Source organism: Haliaeetus albicilla, chromosome 11, assembly GCF_947461875.1.
Source record: "Haliaeetus albicilla chromosome 11, bHalAlb1.1, whole genome shotgun sequence".
Taxonomy (NCBI): domain Eukaryota; kingdom Metazoa; phylum Chordata; class Aves; order Accipitriformes; family Accipitridae; genus Haliaeetus; species Haliaeetus albicilla.
In genome coordinates, this window is record NC_091493.1 from 8592284 (window position 1) to 8616853 (window position 24570).

The 24570-nt window shown below is 42.1% G+C and overlaps 1 protein-coding gene and 1 long non-coding RNA gene across 3 annotated transcripts in view; one reads left to right on the forward strand and one right to left on the reverse strand.

The window, feature by feature from the left end:
• Positions 1 to 14614, reverse strand: part of BICC1 (BicC family RNA binding protein 1) — a 114890-nt gene extending 100276 nt beyond the window's left edge. Inside the window, exon 1 of the mRNA XM_069796046.1 lies at positions 14249 to 14614. Coding sequence (XP_069652147.1) covers positions 14249 to 14450 — 202 coding nt within the window. The 5' untranslated portion in view covers positions 14451 to 14614. The remainder of the gene's footprint in view (positions 1 to 14248) is intronic.
• Positions 14615 to 14930: 316 nt separating this feature from the next.
• The window catches only part of LOC138687694 (uncharacterized), a 46548-nt gene continuing 36908 nt past the window's right edge, over positions 14931 to 24570 (forward strand). The window contains exons 1-2 of one of the 2 annotated variants that reach the window (XR_011326809.1): positions 14931 to 15804; positions 16525 to 16636. This is a non-coding gene — a long non-coding RNA (uncharacterized lncRNA). Of the gene's footprint in view, positions 16637 to 24570 lie in introns of both variants that reach the window. The other variant, XR_011326808.1, reaches the window with a different exon arrangement.

Here is a 24570-nt window from a genome sequence, read left to right on the forward strand (position 1 = left end):
CTTCCACACAGAGGGAGAAAAGAAGATCCTGCAGGATATGTTCATATTTCAAAAAGGAATTGCTTATGAAGGACTAAAGATTTGATCAAATTTATTCACTGTTTCTACACATGGAATAGATTAGAAACAGATTCTCTCTTATCCACTATTTTACACACACTCCAGAAGTGAATTTACTAAGGAAAAATGGCACTTATATTTGTTTTACTAAAAAAATAAAAACGTACCAAGATTCTTTTCCACTATATAAAACAATATTTAAAAAATGTATTCCATATCCAGACTCTTTACATCAATGCTGTTTTAACTGCTCTAACTGCATATAAACAAAGGCCATTTAACGTAATTTCATATTTCACCATTCTATAGCACTTCACCCTTGGATGCACTTACACATTCAGAAAAAGTGAGACCAAGTCTTACATTCTTTGAATTAGATCACGATGAAACTAAGTATTTCCATATCACAAGGGCGACGTACATAAGTATCCTTCATTTGAATTACATACAAATACATATATATATATGTTGTTTAAAAAATATAGATATATTACACAGAGATATGATTTTAAACATCAATTTTTTTTTTCATCAAGCAATGAACGTTTCATTCATCATGGCTTTTGCAGCACCGTGTAATGTTCTGCACAGGAACTACCTTACAACATAGCTTCTGGTTTAATTATACTGCAAATGGTTCACTGAATCCCAGTTTATATTCCCTCAAGCAATTCAATTATCTTACCATAAAGGTCATGGGGAGTATCTTCAGAAGACATCAATCTGCTAAAGCTTTCTTTAACATAAAAATGCTTCACCGCATCACTTAATTGACCTAATATTTGTTTTGGAATTACTGATTTCATTTTTCACATTTCTCAAGATGCTTACTCTTAAGTTACCAATCTCATATATTCAACTGCCATAAATTTATTGCAGGCATAGTCTGAACAGATCAGAGCCAATAAAAATAGATATAATCAAAGCCCTCCATTCACACACAGTTATTGGCAATAGGGAAAAAGGCAAATTTAAAGGTTAGTTTAAACCACTAATCCAGAATGGCAATACAGATTCCTAAAACCAGACTTTGCTTAAAATGGAAAGAAGTATCATCACCTGTAAGTAGAATTAAAAAATATTTTATAAACAAAAAAGGAAGTAGTGAAAATATATTTAAAACTTTGGACCATCTGGTAACCTCACCATGAAACTTCAGAATATCAATACAATTAAAAATTTTAAAACTTTATATAGCAAAGACACTAATAGCACAGGTAGATCATAAAATAGGTGGCTTATGTTTGCACATATTACACTAAGAAAAAAATCACATATTTGTATTATGTATGTTCAAAAGGACTGAAATGGCACTTTTATTTAAAATAGGATAAATCATTAGTATTAGCAATTTCTACCTCCAGTTATCTATTAACATTGTTTCTTTCAAGCCAGATTTACTTGGCTTAATGCTAATTTTCAGATGTGTTATACTATAAACCATTTAGCTGAACTTCATTATAAAAATGATGCAAGTTTTCCTGACAAGGAAATATAGCTGAATTCCTTTCCAAGAATGAAGTTTAATTAGATGAAGACCATGATCTGACCTGTTCCACAAGCAGCAGAACAGCATTTTGGTTTTGTTCTGCTAGTCATCTCATTACTAGTATGAGCAATGAATCTAGCTTTTACAGATACTTCATACCAAGTTAAGTGAGAAATAACACAGCCCAATCTTTTTTTTTTTATTTCCATATTCAAGTTATATAATTATTTCACTTGAATGATCTGGAATGAGGTCTCATTTTTTCTTTCCTTGGCCTTCATTTTTATTTATAATTTTTGCTTTCAAAAGCTCTGTAATATTCTAGCATCTAGAGAAAAAACATCCTGTGGCATTCAAACCCTTACAAATAGAAGTTGTCTTTGCAAGTTAAAAAGCTTTAGAGAAGGACTGAAAGACCTAAAAAAAAAAATTACCATCCCATAGCTTCTTAAGTAAAATGCTGGGCAGGTCCCCCCCCAAAAAAATCAGAAAATCCTTTCTGTGGGACAAGGAGGAAAAAAGTACCTATAAAAGCCACAGTATTACAAAGAAATTCTTCAGTATCTACATACTGCAAGCCTCACAATAACCATAAAAGCACAAAGATTACTGCTTGTTTTTCATCAAAAACAACTCTTGCAGACCTAATTCATATCACAGGTTCAGGAGAAAATGGAACCGAGTCTCCACAAAGCCTCCCAGGCCTGGCCTGTACAGAAGTTTAGCCAACAGAGAACGGTCAGCTCATGCTTCACTTGCATCTACATGTTCCCAACAGGCAAAAAGCCAAAAAAGGAATGGGAAGTCGCTATTTCCTTAATATTTGAGAGAAAGCTTCTCTATACAAGTTTATCAAGTTTTCTATGTAAGGAGTATTTTTCCCAAGATTTATAGCAACTGCACTGACCAGTTTCCTACCTCTGGGAGAAGACTCAACTGTCAAATCAGACTGGGGAAAGAAAAGCAATTTAATCAAGGTCTCAAGGCAGATCAGTGGAGGACATTGCTCCTAGTCCAGTAACATCTCTATTGGGCTGCATTTGTACCTCTCTAGAGATAGCGTAACAGTTAAAACATTTAACTACATACACACGTTATCACTTACCAGGTGCTAAATACATCTTCAAAAAATCTTCAGCTGACTGCAGATTGTGTGTCCCCTGTCAAGTGACCTCCCAAGGGACCAGTGTGCTCCAGTAGTCCTTACCCTCTAATAAAATGGGTCAAAATCTGACCTTTAAAGTTCTAGGGAATATCAACCAGGCCAACTTTAAAAAAAACCAAACAAAAGCAACCACTAAGCATTAAGCATTAAAAATACTAGCTTTATTCCACAGCATTTATAAAACTGTTGATCTCAAGATGCCAAATTCGAAAGACACAGCTGCTGGCAGCTGGCCATTTGGGAGGTAGTCAGAATGACTGGAAATCTCATGGTTTTTAAATGAATGTCTATTATTTTCTGTCTTTTTCGTGACAAGTGATACATCTACAAACATTGTTTAAAAAGCCTTCACCCTTGAAAGAAAAGAAACCTAATGAACAAGTTCTCTCCTGTTTGTTCTCTCTCACACTTGCAAGGAAGAGACCTCCAGGAAGGGTACATTGAGCAACAGGTTTTTCTGTGGTTTACAGAGCAGAATCCGAGCGATGACATAATACCAGCGTGCTCCAATCTATGCTGTGTTAGTAACACCTGTTTTCACAACTTGCCAACATGCCATCAACAAGAACGTAAAGCTCAGCTGGACACAGTGTGAAGCGTAGCGTGGAGACCACGAAGTATACCACTTGAACCAGCAAGGCCACTCCAACCCACAGTCAGCTCCCAGTGCTTGGCCACTGAACCTCCAGTTAGTTTATCCAGTTCCTCCAAGTGAACCCTGATGCCTCAGTTGAAGCTCAAGCAGTTAAGAAGCACACGCAAGCTAACCAGAGATAATTATATCCTTGTGTGACGATGATTTTAAAAGTCGTCTGAAGGCAGCAAAGCAGCAGCGCTCAATGCATTGCCACAGGAGACCTGTATCCCAATTCGCTCGGCCAGGCAGCGGGTCCCCTTCCCACCAGGGACCACAAGCCAGAGCACCCCTGTCAAGACAGCAGCCTGAGGCCAGCCACCGTGCTCGCGCACGCCTCGCACGGATGAAAACAGGCTAAAAGAAGGCGCCCACCGAGACCTGCCCTGGCAGCGGCCATCTGTCCTGGCCACCACCTTCTCAGGGGCTGGGGGACTCTGGCGCCAGCGCTCTGCCCAGGCAGGGGCCGCAGCTGAGCCCGCGTTAGCCGGACCCGTCCCTGTCACACCGCAGAGCTGCGCTCCACCGCTCCTGTGTGCGCGCACGCTGCTGCCAGCCACGCAGCGGGGTCACCACGCGTCATCTCGCATACCAAACCCTGGACTGCATCGGTCAGGTTGGTGCAAGCAAATGAAACGCGAAACGTGCTGGGCACTGTCACTTGTTCTCAGTGTTGCTTATTTAGAGCCCTGGCTACCTCAACACCTAAGGCAGACTATCCAAAATATGTCCTTTTTGTAGTCAATATAGAAATATTTAAGGAAATAAGACAGGATACAGCCCTGGCACAAGAGATGATGCAAGGGTGTCCTCGTTTCGGCTGGGATAGAGTTAATTTTCTTTCTAGTAGCTGGTATAGTGTTAGGTTTTGGATTTAGTGTGAGAAGAATGCTGATAACACACCGATGTTTTCAGTTGCTGCAAAGTAGCGTTTACATTAAGTGAAGGATTTCTTTTCAGCTTCTCATCCCAGCCAGTGAGAAAGCTGGAGGGGCACAAGAAGTCGGGAGGGGACACAGCCAGGGCAGCTGACCCAAACTGGCCAAAGGGGTATTCCATACCATGGGACGTCATGCCCAGTATATAAACTGGGGGGACTTGGCCTGGCGGGGGAATCACTGCTCAGGAACTAACTGGCCATCAGTCAGCAAGTGGTGAGCAATTGCATTGTGCATCACTTGTTTTGTATATTCCAATAATAATAATAAAAGGACTATAATTTTTATTATTATTTTAGTCCTTTCTGTCCTATTAAACTGTCTTTATCTCAACCCATGAGTTCTACTTCCCCCCCCATTGTCTCTCCCATCCCACTGGGTGGGGGAGAAGTGAGTGAGCAGCTGCGTGGTGCTTAGTTGCTGACTGGGGTTAAACCATGACAAAGGGTTAAGAAAACAAAAATTGGCTATAAGGAAGAAGAGGTAAGCTGCTCCAACATTTTGATCGTCACTGTTCATTGTGAAGCAAGAGTTCCCAGGCAGAGACCAGTGGTCAGCAACTGGCCTGTGAAACTGCATCACACGAAAAAAATTTGGAAACACTATAAAATGGTAAACAATAACTTGCAAGATGATGATTAGCCTATGTTTAGGAGCCACCATAAAGTGGTAAGTGTCTAAAGAACAGAAGTAACCACACTAAAGAAATAGAACAAAAATATAAAAAGTATTAGTGATTTTCTACCTGTTCAAGAGAACCACAGCTTAAAAATGCAAAGGCAACCTAAAGTTTTTTGACCACTCCCTTAGTATTTTAAGTTTCACTGACATGACACTAAAAAGCATCAGTAATCAAGCATAAGAAATCTAAAGTTAAAAAAATAAATCTAAATCCTACCAGAACTTTTAAAAGTGAGATGTACAGACTAATGTTTTCCAGCAGATGTTTCTCACTGCCCTAGGGAAGGCAAATCAACCCCTATACTCAGTCACAATTTTATCAGCCCTGGAGTACAGTTCAGGCTGCAAAGTGCCATTTTTAATACTGGTATCTGATCAAGCATTTACCTAAAAATATGTATTTATAGTCTTATTCAATGCATAACATTAATAAATATTATGCTTTAATATTACAGTCCAATATTAGATTTAGTATTTTAACTCAACAATTAAAAATGTAAAGTTTGTAATTAAGAATCTTTGTAGTTAAGAATCCTTAAGATTCCTTCGCTCTCCCTCCAAAAGAGACACATTAGTGATCTCACTTCAGCAACAAACACTGAAACTGCAAAACTGACAAGTCTCCAGATTTTATGGATTGCTTCCTTTTCAGAAAAAGGAGAAAAGTTATAAAATGAAATTTTGTCTCTTGTCCTGTCATTAGGCACCACTGAGAAGAGTCTGGCTCCATCTGCTTATACCCCCTCACACGTATACACAAAATTAATAAGGTCTTCCTTGTGCCTTCTCTTCTCAAGATTAAAGCTAAACAGTCCCAGATGTCTCAGCCTCTCCTCCTACGTCAGATGCTCCAGTCCCTCTATTGAGGGCTTTGTGGCCCTTTGCTGGACTTGCTCCGTCCAGCAGAACAATGTCCATGTCTCTTGTACTGGGCAACCCAGGTCTGGACACAGCACTCCTCACGTCTTACCAGGGCTGAGTAGCAAGCAAGGATCACCACCCTCAACCTGCCGGCAACACTCTTCCTCATGCAGCCCAGAATGCTGTTGGGCTTCTTAGTCACAAGGCCACACCGCAGGCTTCTTGCCCACGAGGACTCCCACGTCCTTTTCTGGGATGCTGCTCTCCAGCCAGTTGGCCCAAACCTGTGATGGTATATGGGGTAATTCCTCCCCTGGTGCAGAACTTCACATTTCCTTTTGTTGAATTCATGACATTGCTGTTGGCCCATTTCTCCAGCCTGTCAAGGTCCCTCCAAATGGCTGCCCTCCATCTTCACATCCCTGACCAGTTTTTCCTTGCTTGCAAGTACAAAGTTCAGCAGAGCACATCCTGTTGTCACCTCCTTGAGCGCCTACGTTTGGAAGTTGTCATCAATGCACTCCAGAAGCCTCCTAGATTGCTTGTGCCCTACCGTGCTGCTCCTCCAGCAGAGAGCAGAGTAGTTAAAGTCCTCCGTTGGGACTGAGGCTTGCAAACATGAGGCTTCTTCCAGTTGTTTGAAGACGACCTCATCTGTTGCTTCCAACTAATTACATGGTCCGTAGCAGACACTCGTTACACCACCCAAATTGATCTACCCAATAATCCCGACCCATGCTCTCTCAACTGGCTCATCCTCTGCCCCAAGGCAGAGCTCCATGGAACCCCACTGCTGTCATAAAAGGGCAACACCTCCTCCTCAGCATCCCAGCCCGTCAATCCTAAAAAGCCTGTATCCAGTCATTGAAGGACATCAGTCCCAAGAGCTATCCCACCACACCTCTGCAACCTCAGCAAGACCACAGCCCTGCAACTGCATGCAGACCACCAGGTCCACCTGTCCGATATCCATGCTGCCTGCATTAACCTCAGGCACTTCAGGGAGGTACCCGCTTGTGTGGATTTCCCAGAAAAGGTACAAGAGCTTCTCCTGTAACTGTTCTGCAGGCACATGCCTATTGCATGCCTTCCTGATTTCTGTGCTCTGGCTTCTATTACACTAGGGGTACACAGCCAGGATAATGGCTAGGACAGACCAACGTTGCTACATGGCCATCAACCTCTCTTCATGAAATCTGGTTTGCAGCACAAAAATTAAACACAGTTATGCTACAAGGCAAGTGACTTAACCATTCAGACACCTAGCATTACCTCTGTTCTCTATTTGTTTTAAACCCCCATCCATCATACCCATCTTTTCTTGCATAGACATCAAGAGTTTTCCCCCCCAGTATCCAAAACTACACTTTCACATATTAATACGAGAGAACTTGTTGAATACCCAGATTCCTCAGGCTCTGTTAGCTACAAAGATAACAGCAGAAAGGATACAGCTCTGTGTTTTCCATGAGGATTAGTTACTCCAATAGCTCCACACATACAGTGACCTGGCAGAGCACTGCTACCGCTCATGAGCATGCCCTCACAACATCAATGAACCCTTAACACGAAACAATTTTTTTGAAAATTTTGTATTCCTGTTCCAGTAAAGAGGATATCACTATAGACATCTTTACATAAATCAGCTATAAAAGTCACCGAAACATGAAGAGTTACATTGCCCCATGCAATACAGTCATACTGATCTGAACCAGAGACAAGAAAGTCTAGTCAAACAAAAACAGATACTGAACAAAAGTTGCAGGTATATTCAAGGAATGTTTTTAGTTGCTTAAGTCAAAATTATTTAAAAAACTACCACTGATTAACAGGTAGCGTCTTAAAGAAGAAATCCTTAAATCAAGTACTCATTCCTTTGGCTACAAAAAGTACACACAATTAATAAGCTATCTGAACACCAACTCACATGTAGTCATATTGGTTTTTATGCTCAAAGTTCATGAAAGTCACTACTGAGTCTTCAGAGTAAGGGATATTACTGTAAAAAAAAATCAAATTAAAAAAGCCATTAGTTCTTCACAGAGCTCTGAAATTAAAGAAAACTAGCATCTTTCATTGTTTGACAGGCATAAAGCCAAGGGCCTGAAATAAGTACTCAAAATAGGACATATTTTCCAATGGAGGTAAAGATTACAATATAACCAACAGGAATGTGCAAGCCAGCAATACTTAACTTAGCAGTTCATGCCAAACCATGATAGTCCCTTGTACTACTTAAAAAACACTGAAACTTGAGAAAGTGGTATTATTACAATTGTTAACAATGGAATGCAAGAACATTTTTAAACTACAAGTCACACAATTTCATTTCATATATTTATTTTTGCAGAAATAGACTATTCAGCACTTTAGGGATTTGAAAAACTGACAAAGAACTTGGGGTTTTTTGTCTGCTACATGCAAGTTAAGCACCAAATGTAAATGCTATTAGAAAGGTTCCAGTTTCCCCACAACTATGTCGTTGTCCAGGTTATGCTGATACATTGCAAGTAACAAACAAAAAAAATAAATAAAAGCCACCAACAGAAATCTCACAATTTAGTAGACAAAACATTTTCTTCCTCTAGGAAAAGAAACTGTGTTTAGGACCTACTAAAATAAAGAGTTTGAAAAGGTATTTCAGTAAGAATCTGGTAAAAAGACATACTTCACATCTCAAACCTCCAACAGGGACACGGGGGACTTTAAACAGGAGTATAAATCAACAGCACTCTGCTTATTTTAAACTTCAGTTGCAAGCAAGGCACACTAATTATTTGAAGGATCACAGTACAATTAGTTTTATAATAGGGATTTCTACCATCATCACACACACACACAAAAATTCAGAAGAGAGGTAGTAATTCCTGCTTAGCCATTTAAACATAAAAACCCAACATAAATTTAACACAGAGCTTGCCATCCCCACACAGAAACCATCAACAGTTATGATTGCCTATTAAGCAGCTAACTCACTCAAAATCTAGTCATTCATGTCTTCAAGGGCTTGCCTCTAATAAAACTTGTTTGTAACAAAGTCTCAGCAGAGGCCCAGGTTTCCTAAAACATCTCCATCTTCTTTAGTACATTCAAATACAAGTGTTTTTTCTTCCCGCCCCCGCCACTTTTCTTATCACACTTACCAATTTATCATTGTCCGTAGTTGAATCAAACTAGTAGAGAAGTATTAAAAGTACACTGTCCCACATAGTTATGCATTAAGTAGGGAAAATATACTTGTTTAAATACAAGTTTCACCTGATGGATCAGCAAACAAAATAAATTGGTTAACACCCAAGCATCAGAACTAGCCATTGCGTAAGTACAGTCTTAGGATCGGGCAATGGCCTCAAGGCTGACCTTTATGCAAAGGAATTAAAAATTGATTTTCAGTAGTTTTACAGTAAATTAAGTTTCATCTAAGCCATGAAAAATTTATCTAAGTATTTTTGTCACTTCCATCTAAGAAAAATAGGAATTTTTTTTGGTGAAAAATTACTAGTTGAGCATTTTTCCAACTCCCCATGACAGGTAAAGAGGACCAAAACTGAGGGAACAGGACAGGGGAGTGCTCACTCAATGCTGCGATGGCAGGGAAGGAGAGCTATGCAAAGGTACTCAAATGAGCTGCTTGTACGGACCGTTCATACTAAATTTGAGTTACTGTACTTTTACCCTTACTGCCTGAAAAATGATAAATAATCCTTTATTATTTTTAGAAATCAAGTCTATGTTATGTAAATTAAGATTGACATGATTCCTGTAACTCTGACCTACTCCAGTTAACGTACAGAGGCACCAATGACAGTCACTAAATCAATACAGGGCACTGCTATTTTCCAAGATTCCCATTCAGTATCATCACAACCTCCTCTGTAAGATAAGCTCAACAGCAAATAGGGTGCTTGCAGTGCCGAGTACTCTCCAGAGCTTCCTAAGCAGGTAGGTCTGTGCTTTTCTTGTTTGTTTATCAATAGTCAAGTACATGCTGAATTATCTCATGAGAAAAAAAAACATACCACCCATAATGTTTCAGATCCCATAATTAAAATTACCCCAAAGAGTCCACAAACTGAAAGATGATGCATAAAAAAAACCCCAGAGAAAAACAGAATTCTAACAGGCACATCATTGTTTTTTTTAAATTAAGAGCCACATACAATATGGCACGCACACCACTGCTAGAGTTAGACTCGTATTAAAAAAGAGCGTGGATTTAGTTTTTTAGCCAAGTACTGTTGTGTGATACTGCATAATAAAGTCACTAAGTATTTAAGCGTGTGCTGTACATACATCCCATCAAAACCCCCCATGTCTGCTAAAGAACATGACATAGAAAAAGGATTATTTGAAATGCAAGACTGGCATAACACTTTGTAGCCAAGTATAAGACACACCATGCAAGAGAATAAGGTGTTGCTTTTTTTTGTTTGTTGGTTTTGTTTTGTTAAGTTTCATGGCCAACTTAAAGAAGTCTATCGATTGCTGCAACATTAGCTGTCAGATTATACCTTTTGGACAGCTTTTTTAAGTTTAGTGTTTTGCATTTTTGTAATAATACTCAGCTGCTATGGTAACAGGCACTCAAACATGCACTAAGTCAGTCATTCCACAGTATTAAGTCACCTGAGCATTCACCAGAATTTAGTGCAGAGCTGTTACAATTAATAAGGCTACTATGAGATACCGTCTTCTGTCACTGTTGCAAAGAATAGCTGATCCATTTTACTCAAATTTGCTTCCTGAGAAAAAAAAGTTTATTCTAAAGAGATCTGTTCACCAACAAATTCTGATGAAGACATGCAGTATAAGATAGCTTATACCCCACTGTAAAGACTGAGATTTGTTTATGGAACATTGTTCCAGTCATCTATGAGCAAATACTAAAACAGTCATACAAAGTAGTTGGACACAACAAGAAAAAAAATTATTCTCATGTTTAAGGTTTTTACCACAGCTTTTGCATCTTCTGATACTCCAAACAGAAAAAGCAAAGCTCTTGGAGAAGCTCCCTCTACTTTTCATTTAACATATTTATCTTAAGGCTATTCAGAACCAAATTTCGAAACACCAAAAATACTAAAAGAATTATTTCAAAGTGGGGAAAAAAAAGTACCAGAAGCATCCTTAAACCTATCAAGATTTTCTGACACCTCAATTGAGATTTGGTTTCTGCTTCAGATACAACTGGTAGCAAACTAGCCACGTCAACTCTTTTTTGAGAGAAAGCTACCCAGTGTCTTGCTACAACACTTACTCCAGTTGTGGACTCTCTATCTCTATCTATCCAGAAAATATCAAGTGCACGAAAGATAAAAATAACCATGGCAGAAATACATATAAAATTCAGCAACGCAATCACAGAATGTAACAGAAGCACCAAGCCAAACATTGAGCTTCTTCATATTCTTTCTACCCTGTTTTTTACATTTTATCATTAGCAAACAACAGATGTTGACTAGCAAAAAAATAAGGGATCCCCAACCGAGAATAAGAACATTTCCTAACAGATTTCTTGAACAGATACTGTTTCAAACTTGTCTTTAAAGACAACTGAACTAAAGATGACATATTCTCACTTTCCTATAATCTAAGAAAGCTATGGTGAACACTAGAAGAAATCATAAGTCTTTAAATCATTTAAAAAGTAACTTTCACAAGTGTAAACATGCTCTCTAGCAGCTGGTAAAAGCAAAAGCAGCGCCTTTAAGCATCTAATATGAACAAGAAACTGCATTTACAGCAGCTTGAATTAAAAAAAAGGCAAAAAATTGGATAACTTTTGAAAATCAGAAATCTGGTCATCACCACTTAGACTACAGAGATGTTTCCCTTCCACAATGCAATTTCTGCATATTTTAAGAATTTCCAGTGAAGGATCTGGTATCAGAAACCATAGAACACATGACCCTATGAATTGTCTAACAGAAGTTAGTTTCTGGAGATGGCACACCGCTTCCTTTCCATTGTTCCCTTCCTACTAGGGGGAGTCAAAGTTTCCACTCCCAGAAGATAGCCACAAAAAAAGGGGGACGGACGGACGACATGTTAAAAAAATAAAATCAACTTTGGCTTGTCACCAGCAGTATAAGTGACTCTGAATTTCTGGGTACCAGTTACAGATCTGGCTTCCCGATGCTCTTTGAGACACCCTGGCAGAGCTACTCAGTGCCTGAGGTATTCTGCTACAAGAAAAGGATAAGTAAAACCTGTCTTGTAGGAAGTCAAGAGATGAGATAAAAAACTTGCAAAGTACAGAGAGGAAACTGAAAGCGATGATGTTTAACAGTTCACAGTCTTCTGACAGAAAACACTACTGTGTTTGCCTCATGTTTCCTAATGAGCAGTTTTTCATTACCAATAAGCCAGAAAGTTTAGGTTTTCACACAAAATCACTTCTTACAAAGTCCAACATGTACTTTTCTTCACAAAAAAGGATAACTAACTGATGCAAAAATTCCTCAAACCATCACCTGAAGCATGTGTATTCTAGAGCGGACATACAGCAACCTCTCATCAAAAAGCAGGCAGCATTCTGTTTGCATTTACGTACTGTACTCATACACTTTTTACTACACTCTTACGAGGATAAGAAAAAAAAATTACAAAGGAGCAAACAAAAGAAACCCTCACATTTTGACACTGGCTACTGCTTGATGACACAACCTATACAGTATTTGGATTCTGCTTAGGAGCTTTGTTTACCCTCGCATGCTTACTACTTCAGGCAGTAGAAGGAAGGACTGTGTATGGGATGAGACAATGGAAATTTATTTTGGTACTAGAGGAAAATGTTAAGGCAACCTTCAATCTTCATACAGCCCTTTAACTTTTGACCCTTTTTCCTACCACTTCATACACAGAAATACTTTTTCCTTTCAATACCCAGGTATTCTTGGTTTTAAGACACTTTTGATGAGCACACCTTTATAAGTAGTTGTTGCTGCTTATGAGACTTCTGTTTCTCTGAATTCCTTTCTCTTCATTGCATTACATAATGAGATTTTTCTACTAGCACTAAAGTATTAACTGATTAAAGATTAACTCACCCCCAGGAGAAGGAATCTCAGTTAAAAAAATTCCAATCATTGTAGTCACCTAGTCAAACCGCAGCTCTTCAGTGACCAACCCAACTCACCCACTCCTGTTCCTCTGCTGGCTCCCGCAGCTTCCCATCGCTGGAGGAGGCAAGTGCTCTGACAGGGGACAGTCAGGCATCGAGCACCTACGGTTTCCAGCGAGTGAATGAAATGCCTTCCACATGACACGCCACATGAACAGCAGTGGTTTATTTGTTTTGAAAATGTACATAAATACTTGAGTTGCCATGTTAAATGTAACATTAAATGTTTACAAAACAGTAGTCCCAGCGGAAAGATTACACTTCTCGAAACCACCACCATCTTTCCTCGTTGATCCAAACTTGCCCTGAGATTTGACAACGTGAAGACCTGAAACTCACCTCTGTTCTCACGGGCTCTTCAGATCAGGCAGCAGGGCACACCCCAGGGGAACTACCCCACTCAGCAACATCCTCAGCTGGTTTAAATCTATTTATCTGCTCTTAAGCAACAAAACCAGCAATTGCTACTCCTACACTACTTTGTCAAAAGCTGCCTACGTAACTTCCACTGAGAGTTAGATAATTCAAAACATACTGGGACGAAATACGTAGTCTCAAGGAAGGGGGGGGGGGGGAAAGAAAGCGGAGCCAAAGGCTGAGCAAGTCCTAAGGCAGCGGCTGCCACCGTCAGCTCTCCGGAGCGGAGCCGTCCCCCGTCCCCTGGCCGGGACGCCCGGCTTCAGGGGCTCCCTTCCCGCTGCACGGCGGCCTCGGCTGTTCCTCGAAAGCCGAGAGCCTGGACCATCTTGCCAGAGCGGGGATATTACGTTTTAAAAGAGGGATTTCTGAGAGACTTCGACCTTCAAAGCCGCAGCCTCGCAGCGCGCTGGCTGCCGGCGCGGAGGAGCCCCGGCGGGGCCGGGCACCGGCACCACCCGCCACGCCGGGGCCGCCGCGGCCCCAAGCGACATCAGACGACCGGGGGGTGTCCCCGTCACCCGCCCCCGGGCCGCGACGTTCGTCCCCGCTCCGGGGAGAGAACGCGAGGAGCCTCCTCCCCGCGCAGCCCCGGCCCGGGAGGCCACGACGGCGCCCGGGAGCCCGGGACCGGCCCGCGGGGCTCCCGCCGACCCAGGGCCGCGTCCAGCGCCCGGCCGGCCAGCGGCCGCCCCTCTGCGGCGCCGGAGGGGCTGACAGGAGGACCCCCGGCCCGGCGGGGAAGGGGAAGGCAGGGCACGGCATGGCGGGCCGGGCCGGGGACGCGGCCCCCTCTCCTCCCCTCCCGGGCCGCCGCCGCCGCCCCGCGCCCCCCCACCCCCCCCCCCAGGAGACCGCCGTCGCCTCTCCCCGCCCTCACCTTGGAGCATGGCCTCCAGTTTCTTCCTGTCCACCCGGAATCGCTCCTCGCCCCACTCGGGGCTGTGCAGGGACCGCGGCGGGCCGGCCGAGTCCTCCTCGGAGCCGGGCACGGGCGAGTCGGTGCTGCGCTCGCTGTTGGAGCCCGGGTCGGAGAGCGGCTGCTGCAGGTACCCGCTCAGCGGGTCGCACTGAGCCGCCATGGCGCTGCCGGGCGGACCCCGCCGCCGCTCCGAGCCCCACTCGGCCGCCTCCCCGCGGGACGCTATCTGCCCCCACAGCCGCCCCCCCGCCTCATCCCAGCCGCCGCCGCCGCCGCCTGCCAGAGTCCCGGCCCCGGCGCCGCCGCCTGCGCCCGCCTCTGCCTCCGGCTCCCCGCCGAGTGTGCGCGTCCCCGGGCCGGCGGCGGCGGCGTCCGCGGCTCGGCGGCGCCCCCAGCCCGCCCGCAGCCCGCACAGCATCTCCACCTCCATTGGGCCGCCGCCGGGCCGCCGGGGAGGGGCCGGGGATATCCCCGGCCGCGGCCCGGGAGGAGGGGGCAGCGGCGCGGCGCGGCGGGAGGAGGGAGCGGAGGGAGGGCAGGGGGAGGGGACGGCACGGCACGGCACGGGAGGGGACGGGAGATGCCGCCCCCAACGGCACCGCCTCCGCCTCAGGGCCGGCGCGGGCCGGGGTCCCCCTCAGCTCGGGGCAGGCCCCGCCGTGAGGTGAGCGGTTGCCCGGGGCGGGGCGGGGGGTGCCGGGCTGCCCGCGGCCCCCTCAGCCGTCCCGCCTCCGCCGCCGGAGGGAGGGTCGGCGGCGATCGTGAGGCGCCGGGGGAAAGTGCGCGACGGGCAGGGTGGCGGCCCTGGAAAAGGGGCCCCGAGTGACACCCCTGCCCCGGGGCGATCCCCCGGAACGCGCCTGTGCGTGCAGCGGGGACGAGCGAGCCGAAGTTTTGCCGGCACGTCCTGGGAACGCCGTTGGGTTGGCGTGACTGGCCGATCTCCTCATGGCGAGGAGGGCCCCGGCTTTCGGCTCCGCCGAGTTTCTGTCCGAAGCTTCGGAAGGACGAAGCGCCTGGTGCCGCGCTGCCCCACGAGAAAGCGGGTCAACGCATCCCTCACCTTCCAGGCGTAACCGCGTTAATCCGCACCCTGCATCCCAGCGCCAGGTGCTGCAGCGGCGCAGCTCATACCGCTTTACAAAGGGTTTAAGCCCAAAAGCACGCGCTGGCGTAGGGGAAGCCGTCGGCGTGAGCCGGTCACGCTGGCCCAGTTGCACCGGTGCCGTTTGTCTGTTCCTGCAGCCGGACACACTGCCCGGGAGGCCGATCGCCGCCCAAAGCTTGGCTGCCCAAATCGGGTGGGCGAGGGTGAGGCGTGCATGCCCCTCTCTCTTTGGGTCCCTCCGGTGCCAGCCAGCTAGTTTCTCCTGACTCTGAGAAATCCTTTCTGACAAAAAAGTTACATCACACATTCCGACAAAAGCTTTCTGTTTCAATTGATCGCAGTTTTCCAGTGAAAAAGCAGTCTGCTACAAGATGCTCCAGCAGCGCCATGTCTGGAATCCCACAAGGTATCCTGCCCTGAGAGCGTCGCTCCTCACCTGTCACCTCTCTTCTCCAGTACTGAAGCATCTGCATATTTGTGATGCAAACCAGGTTGCTCCATGTGCGCTGGAAAGCAATACAAAAATTACAACTGACTTAAGTGATGGTGAACTCGCCTCATAGTTAACATCAGCTTGAAGGACCGTGTTAAAATTCATCAGGAGCTGCGCTGATACTCCAGCTAGATGGGAACTGCGCTGTGTCTGGTTGCAATACGCAGTCATTTTTACAGAGGTTCAGATTTTGGCTTACTGAGCCTTTATGTATTTCCCACTTAGCACCATGACAGTGTGAATTCTACAACACCCATGGTTTCATTTCTACTGAACTTTACGTGCACAGAGGGAGGTGCTTTTAGTGGAAATGTCTATCATTCAATTGTAGTATTCAATTCTCTTGCTGGTCTCACAGCCTCTGTGGATGCTAGCCAGTGGCTTGTAGGCAACATGCTGCTCACAAGATCCTCTGATACTTCTCATGACCATAAAACAGCTGAAGTCAAAAACAATAGAACAAAATATGAATAAAAGTCATGGAAACAGCACAATCTCCGTTTCTCTCAATAGTTTGCTTGTAGCGTGATAATACTTTAGGTGTGCAGGGCAGTCTGAGGAAAGTCTGAAAGTATTTTTCTTCCCAGTTCAGAAGTTTACAGTTATCAACTGCTATTTTTTTTTTTTTTTCAGATGGGAAAGTGAATACTGTCTGTATCAAAACAACCTGAAGTGCAGTGAAGTCTGCTGTTTCACCCCAGATCAGCGCCAGCTGGAGTTGTCTGTCTTCTAGATGCCAGGACCAGTGAGTTACACAATCCAAACGTTTGGAAGTTATGAGTGTTGACAGCACCCGTTACAGTCCACAGCAGCTACAGGTGCTTAGCATCTCTGAGCAAAACAATTGTTTGGGTATTTTCCACTCATAAACTACTGAGATTTACAGTCAGAGATTCTCAATGTAGGAGGTCCCTTTCCTTGTGTTTTATCAGTTCCTGCAATATAGCCACAGAAACCTTTTTTCTCATCAATTAGCTATGGTGGAACTCAGCAGTATTTTTTTTCAGCAGCCGTGTAAATGATATAATAAATCAAAAAACTCTTAAAAAATAATGATGTACACAGTTTAGTTTTTATTCATTGAAAATAGCCCTTTCATGGTGTGGTTTTAGAGTAAAAATAAGAAGTAAACTCTTTGATTTCCTATTTAAATCCATATAAATGGTGAAAAAAAGAAACAGTTTTAGTGATTAGGAGCTATTATTGGTAGCATATATTCAGTAGGTTATCAGTTCTGTTGCATAAATGGCATTTTATTTCTCCAGTATATTGCAGTGGAAGAATAAAATGTCTGTTACACAGAAAACTTGAACTAAGTAGAAAACCACATTTTTAATGGCTAAAATAATATTAAATGTGGATACAATTGGGGAAAATGGGTGGAAGTTGGCAGATAAAAGATCAAATGGCTAGAAAGAACATCAGCTGAAGTTGACTTTGGCATATATAATTTATGTTGGCCATTTTTCTGTGGCCAGTAGCTTGATCAAAGAAAAGAATAACAGGATCTTTCTCATTTTGGCATACCATGTCTATTTTGCTACATTCTCTCCCTCTTTTTTCATCCTGGTCTCTTTTCCTCACCTCACACACACATAATATCTGCAAATCTCAGAAAAAGCATAACTGAATAGAAAAGAGTTTTATTCTCACACTCAGCCGATATGCAAAGTCTTTTGTGTGATATTCGTTGGGGTGGAATAGTTCCTATGAATTTAAAGGAGATTCATGAATTGGTTGATCTACTCTAAGAAGTCACATCTCTCTGGGACTGCATAAACCCCCCAAATTGAGAGCGGTATAGGATCTCTCCTGTGAAGAATGTGGGTCTGCCCTTGGGCCTGTGGATGAGAAGTGACAGTCACCATGCAGAGAGCACCATTAGATCGCTTTGGGTCTGCCTTAGGGCTGCTGCCAAAGCATGAAGCTGATGGCTGGCTATCTCTGCACTCCGTGAGTGCAAGATGTAGAAATTATCTATCAATGGAAGAGTGGCACAATGTAGCTTATCATTAATACAGCACAGTCTGTATTCCAGAGCTTGCATTTATGTATTATTCTTGATCTGGAATTTATCTACTTCACAACACCGTTATGAAGCAAGGGGCTGTTATCTGTATTTTTCTGAGGTGGGAGCCATGTGCAAAAAGACCAGCTCAGAAAACTGCAAAGTGAGGGTGGGGAAAGAGAAGGAGGCATACAGAATCTTTAACAGTCTGTGGTATCTAGAAATGTTTTTCTAGGGAGAGTGCTAAATTTGGTTTTAGTTGTTTGGGGGAGGTTTATTACTGGTGAAAATTCATGCTGGTGGTGTTTTGAAAGGCTTTATTGCATTCATCTATTTTGCAGAAGTAAGAGCCTGTAATATTTTGTCTTTCATGATGTTGTGCCATATTCCCCAAGTAGGCCCCATTAACTCCAATTTCTCAGAATAATATAATGTGGCCTATTATGGACTAAAGTATTGTGCACTTAAGGCCCACCAGAAAATAAATAAAAGGTCCTCCACAGCTGTTATAAAAACTTTTCCACCCCTAGAAATTCCCAAGATAAATTCTTTTTCTAACCATAAAAGCAGAGGCTTTCTGAAATATCTTTTTACTTATACTGAATCATGGAACCATAAAAATGATTGAAGGAGATCTCAAAAAGGTCATCTAGTTCATCTCCTAACTATGCCGAGTTCATTCCTGACAGATATTTGTTTATCCACTCCTTTATAATTTCTAATGATGAGGTCTCCATGACCTCTCCAGGAAATTCCTGTGCGTCACTTACCGTCAAGAAGTACTTTTTCCCCTTAATAAGTAACCTGAATAATTCTTGCTGCAACTTAAAGCTATTAGTTCTTGTCCTGTCCACCGTGGACATGGTGAATTGATTATTTCTTCTTTGTACCAAACTTTCGTGCTTGTGAATACTTTTATCAAGCATTGATCAATCCTTAAGTGTTATCTTTATTAAGCTAGTCACTCCTAAGTCTTTCAGCTCATTTTCAGAGGTCATGTTTCTTGTTGATCTCCAACAAACTGTTCCCACAGTAGTCTACATCCTTCTCGAAACACAAAGCACAAAACTGGAGAGAGTACCCCAGCTGAAGCCTTAACAGTGCTGAACAGAACTGCATGATCTTATCAGGTGTCTCACAATCTATACTCCTGCTTATTTGTTTCCACGTCATGCTTATCCTGTCTGCACGGCATGATGTTACTGGCTTATGTTTGTGTACTATAATCCCTACATCCTTTTCTGAAAAAACTACGGTCTAACTAATTGTTCTTTGTTGTATATTTTTGGTGTTGATTACTCTTGCTCAGCGTGATCTCTTCGTCTTGTCTGTATTGAATTTCATCCTGTTTTTCTTAAAGACTGTTTTCCTGATTTTTTAACATCTATTTGTCCTAATGCTGTACTTCTGCAGTTTTAGTTTTTATGCCTCTAAGAAGCATACTTTCAGTTTCCTCATCCGGATCATCAATGAAAACAGGGAACAGATATGGTCTCAGAATAGAATATCACAGTCCTATTTGATACATCCTTCCATTCTGACAGTGAAACAATCACAACAAGCCTTTGTGGAGATGCTTATTCGCCCAATTTTATGTCATCAACTGACAATTTTTGCTATACTTTAAGGGAATGTTACGGGAAATAGGGTTTAAACTCTGCTGAAGTCCTGAAGTATGGCCTCTGCTGCTACTCCCCTATCTGCAGACATTACTGGTCTATTATAGTAGCACATTGGTCTGATAGGATTTATTCTTGTCAGATCTATACTGGCTGTGTATAGATCTCCTTATTAAGTTACCTGTTCCAGTTACCTGTTCCAATTTCTGTGATACTTTTTTTCCCCAGAATATTTCTGGGAGCTGAAGTTAAACTGACTAGGCTAAAATTTCTTGGTTCCTTTCCTGCCTTTTTTAAAGACAGTCACTATACTTGACCTTATCCAGTTTTCTGGTACCTCACCCATCACCAAAGAATTTTAAAGAAAGCCATTAATGGTTGTAAGAATGAGCAGGGGAATAAATACGGCCTTGGTGAACGTGACAGAAAACCATAGGATCTAGGCTTAAAAGTCTGACTGATCACACACACAAGGTGTTAACATTTGGTAACATTCAATGTGCTGTATAACCTTATATATACACTGTTATTTATTATAGCCAGGCAGTTTTAAACATCTTAATCTCTGGAAGACTTTTCAACAGATGGACTTTGTGAACCTTGTCTTTGTTGAAATGTTAGGAGAATTAGAAACAAATGTACGAGACTCAGAAATCCAGGAATTTTCACTCTTGGAAATTGCACTGGCAATTTCTGGCAAGAGTGCAACCTGTCTCTTTTGGGTCTCAGAAGCAAAGTAATAAATTCACATCCTAAATCTAATTAGAAAACAACTATAAAGAGAGATTTAAATATTACCAATTAGAAAAAAAATTATATTGCCTAATTTGTAAGGAGAGTAATTAATAAACAATAGCCTGATTTAGAGTGTAGTTGGAGATGGCACTATAAAGAACCAAAAAGACTGAGAACGTGAATACTGCACTGGCAATCTCCTTGTCATGTCAGGTAATATCCTGCACTCCTGTCAAAGGAACTGCATTACGTATCTGTAAATTAGGAAAAATTGTTTTGTAATGTTGTCAGTAAATTAGAATCTAAATACTAAATCCTGAATTTGATAACCATGTTCTTTCCCTACTTAAGAGCAGGAGAAACACTCTCTCTCTCTTCTTTAGAAGCCACTGGAAAAAAGTCCTCCTGGATTAAGAAAAATTATTCCTGTTCTGAAACTCCCCTCTTGCCACTGTAATCTTCACAGGTGATTTTTAGGTATTTCACATTCTTTCTATTTCACTCAAATAAGTTTAAAGTGGCAGGCAGGAGGAAGTGTCTTTACTAAAGAGGGAGAGGGTATCTAAAGTAATTTCTGATACAACTTTACCACTGAGAGGAGTTAATCCTTCACTTGATGTCAAATATATACTTAAGCTGTTTTCCTTTATATTCCTAAATGAATAGAAATAAAATTGCAGATAGGTTAAAGTGTTTTCTGGAGTCAGGTTCCAAATGGATCAACCTTCTTTATTAATAGTATTCTCATCATTTTTGGTTTGCTAGTGTTTGTACAGGGAGTGTACATTCTTAGCATCCTGCATAGCTAAAATGCTGCGTTTAACAATGATGCATTTTTTAAAATCTATTCTTCCATTTGTATCAACAGATAAGATTTACTATATTATTATAATAGTCCCTCAATTAAGAAGAATTTTCCTTTACACTGCACAGGTACCCTCAGTCAGTTAAGGCTTTCATATTCTGTAAAATGGCTGGTGGAATTCATGCGTTTCCACTTCGGTAGTAAAGGCTAATAGTTGCTGAGATCAGCCTTTGGTTACCTACCAGAAATCAAACAGAAAAATGGCATTTGAGGATTTTTTTGTTTTCTCATGCAAGTCTAATACTTGATTTCATTACTATAAAATTGTTTGCAGTTTGTGAGTCACTATTCTGTAAAAAAAAACCTAGATAGATTTAGTGATTAAAACATGCTTGCTTTTTATTCCATACAACTACTCATCTGTCAGTCCTCAGTAGCCACACTCTTCCACTGTCAGGGGTCTGAGTGCACTAATAGGCTTTAATTTCCCTGACCAGCCTCACCTGGGGCCCCACCGATGCTGTCCACCCATGGGCCCAGGAGCTCCATTTAAGCTTGGCCCTGAGCCTTCATTCCTTGTTTGAGCTACACTGGAGTTCAGTCTCATGTTCTGGCTCTGGTTTGGTTGGATGTTGGGTCTGTGTTGTAGGTAGGTGGTTTCCTGTCTTGTCTCTTTCTATTCTTGCATGGACTCCCTGGATGCGTCTTGGTAATTTGTTACTGACCCCTGTCTGAGACTGTTACCAGAACTTGTCATTAGCACTGTCTTCCTCCTGGTCTGTTGAGATAGTGTGGAATTGCATCTGGTTTCTGAGGTACTCTTGTCCTATGCTCCTGGCTCATCCTGCCTTGTGGAGCAGCCCTGCCCTTGCTGCTCCCTAGTAGAAACTTCCCTCTTGTTGTAGGAATGCCCTTTATCAGCTGGCTGTCCTTGATTTCTGAAAAGGAGTACAGCTCCTAAGTGGGTCAGTGTCAATACTGCAACCTTAAATTGTCTAATTGTGACTGAAATGTTAGGGGTGATACTAGTAGAGATATACTGAGTTTTAGATCAGGCTTTTCAGTAGCACAAAGTGATACAGATGTTGTATCAGAAAAAAGAAAGAGAAACTCATGAGCTGCAATCTGAACTCCAGGTAACTGTTTCTCCAATACCCTTCGCTCTGTGAAGTCACTTATTCCTCCAGTATCAAATGCTGTTACTTCAGAATTTCCAATGATTTATTGCCAAAGTACCACTGATGTCTACTTTGTGCAGGTATAAGTAGCTGAACAAAATATAGGGAGCGAAAAGTTGTATCAAACAAAAAAAAGGATTTTTGCTTTACTTTCCTTTTGGAAGTTGAATTTGTTTTATCTAAAATAATTTGTTGTCTTGGGCAGACCTGATATTTCACTGGATCAGAGAACTGCAGGGGAGAAAAAAACCTACCCTAGAAGAAATATTCTCTTAGTTTTTATTCAGTTCCATTCCCTTCCTAATACTCTTAGTAGCTTTGATGTCTTTGGTTTTGCATAATTCCTGAAGAACTTTTTGTTCTGTTTTCAAAGACAAAATAAATATATGACCTCTGGTAATGGAAGGGAGATAAAAGGTCCATGAACTTTAACACAGAACTGGCTGTGAGAGCAAAAAACTTCTCCTTATGAGAAGACATGCAAGTACTCAGTAAAAGGCAGGGAGACTGCCTCATCATAAGCATAAGGAAGCTGATAGTTGAAATAATCTTTTGTATGATTTTTTTTTCCTGCACTGTACTACAGAAACTTAGTTTTGCTATGGTAATTCAGAACAGGCAGAATTTTCAGGAGACAATGTTCCTCAATACTTTCTATTTCCCATTTGTATAGTTATTGCCTTAAATTCAGCATAATACTTCTCTGAACGTTAAATACAGCTATATGTAAAGCAGTAGTCAAGCTGTACAAATTGTATTGTAAAAATGCATGGGAACAGTCTTGTTTTCTTTCATATCTCCTACTTTATTATATGCTGTGTATTTTGACCATTTTAATATCTAGTTTAGGAGTGAGAGAGGGGAAGATTTCTTCCCGTTTGGGGTGTTGGGCCTACCAAGGGCAAGGAGCTATTTCATGTTTAAATTTTTGATATTTTTGGCATTTATTTTAATGCACACTTTAAACATGGGCCATGACTGGGAAGACAGTAGCCTTAGTTTTTCCAATGTGTTTCTGTCTGAGGCAAATGCAGCCATGATCTAAATGGGAGGTGGGGGGAAGGAGGAGGAACAGCCTGGCTTTGCAATGGCAGCTGGCTCCTGTGATATTAGAAATGTGCACCTTTCCTGTTGGTGCTAATGGGAAGGTTACTAAAGAGTAACCTATTTGTCAGTATATTGGCCTTATACAGAGGTAGTTTCAGCAGTCATCCTTTTTTCCCTTATCTTTGTAACATTTTGGTGAAGCAGACGCTCACTGTGGAATGCCATTTGGTATCTTGTACTTTCACGGAATCTTTTAAAGTCTGCTATCAGTAAGAACCATTTCAGTAGTGGTAATGGTCTTGAGCCCAAGTGGTTCAAAGATGATGCAAACCACCTTTACCTGGTCTCTTCTGGACCTATCATGTTGAGCTGTATCTTTCAGGAAACCTGTATTCCCTATTTGGATTTATTTATTAAGAATTAGCTTGAGTTCTATGTGTGATCCAATAAGGAAACAGATGAATAAAAAAAAATTGTTCACATTCAGGAGGTCAAAGATTTCATTTATTGATATTGTTGTTCCTTTTGGTGTGTTTTTCCTCTGCCCAGGGCTTAGGAATACATAGAGGACTACCTGAGCCACCAAAATGCATCAGAAGCCTTTACATACGTAGGCATAAAGATTTCTTTCCATTTATTCCTTCAGTCTAAACTGAGGAATGAAAGAATGGAGTGGTACAGCCATGCTTCTAAACACATGGGAAGCAGCTAGTCATCTGCAAGGGCTTTATTGGAATGGTAATAGAACATAGGGCTTGGTCTCTCAACAACTGTAAACTTGTAAGGCTTCAAAGAAGCTATGCTGACAGATGAGCTTGGATGATTTACATCAGGTGGAAATCTAATTATTTCAGCAAAAATACCTTAGATAAAACCAATGTAATAGAGAAATGGTTCTAGCACACAGTGGAATTAAAATGAGAAGTGGAAGAGAAGCATTGGCAGTTCCTGCTATCCTAAAGACTGCAGCCAAACCAGCAAAGATTTAAGGAAATGACTCATAGTATTCAGAAGAAAGAAAAACATCATAGTAATGGCAAGAAAAGCTAGGTTAATGTAACCAAACTGTTGAAGTCAAGTTTACTAGCCCACAGAGGCAGAGACAGGAAGCACTGAAATGACTGAATTACATTCCTAAAACAAGTCTGTAATAGTGTTTTATCAGGTTAGTGACTGTAAATGGCCAAGAACTTCAGTGGACATGAAGGAATACATTTTGCTTTTGGACATTTTTACACAGACATGTTAGAGTAAATGAATTTGCACATGTAACAGATAAAGATCTGA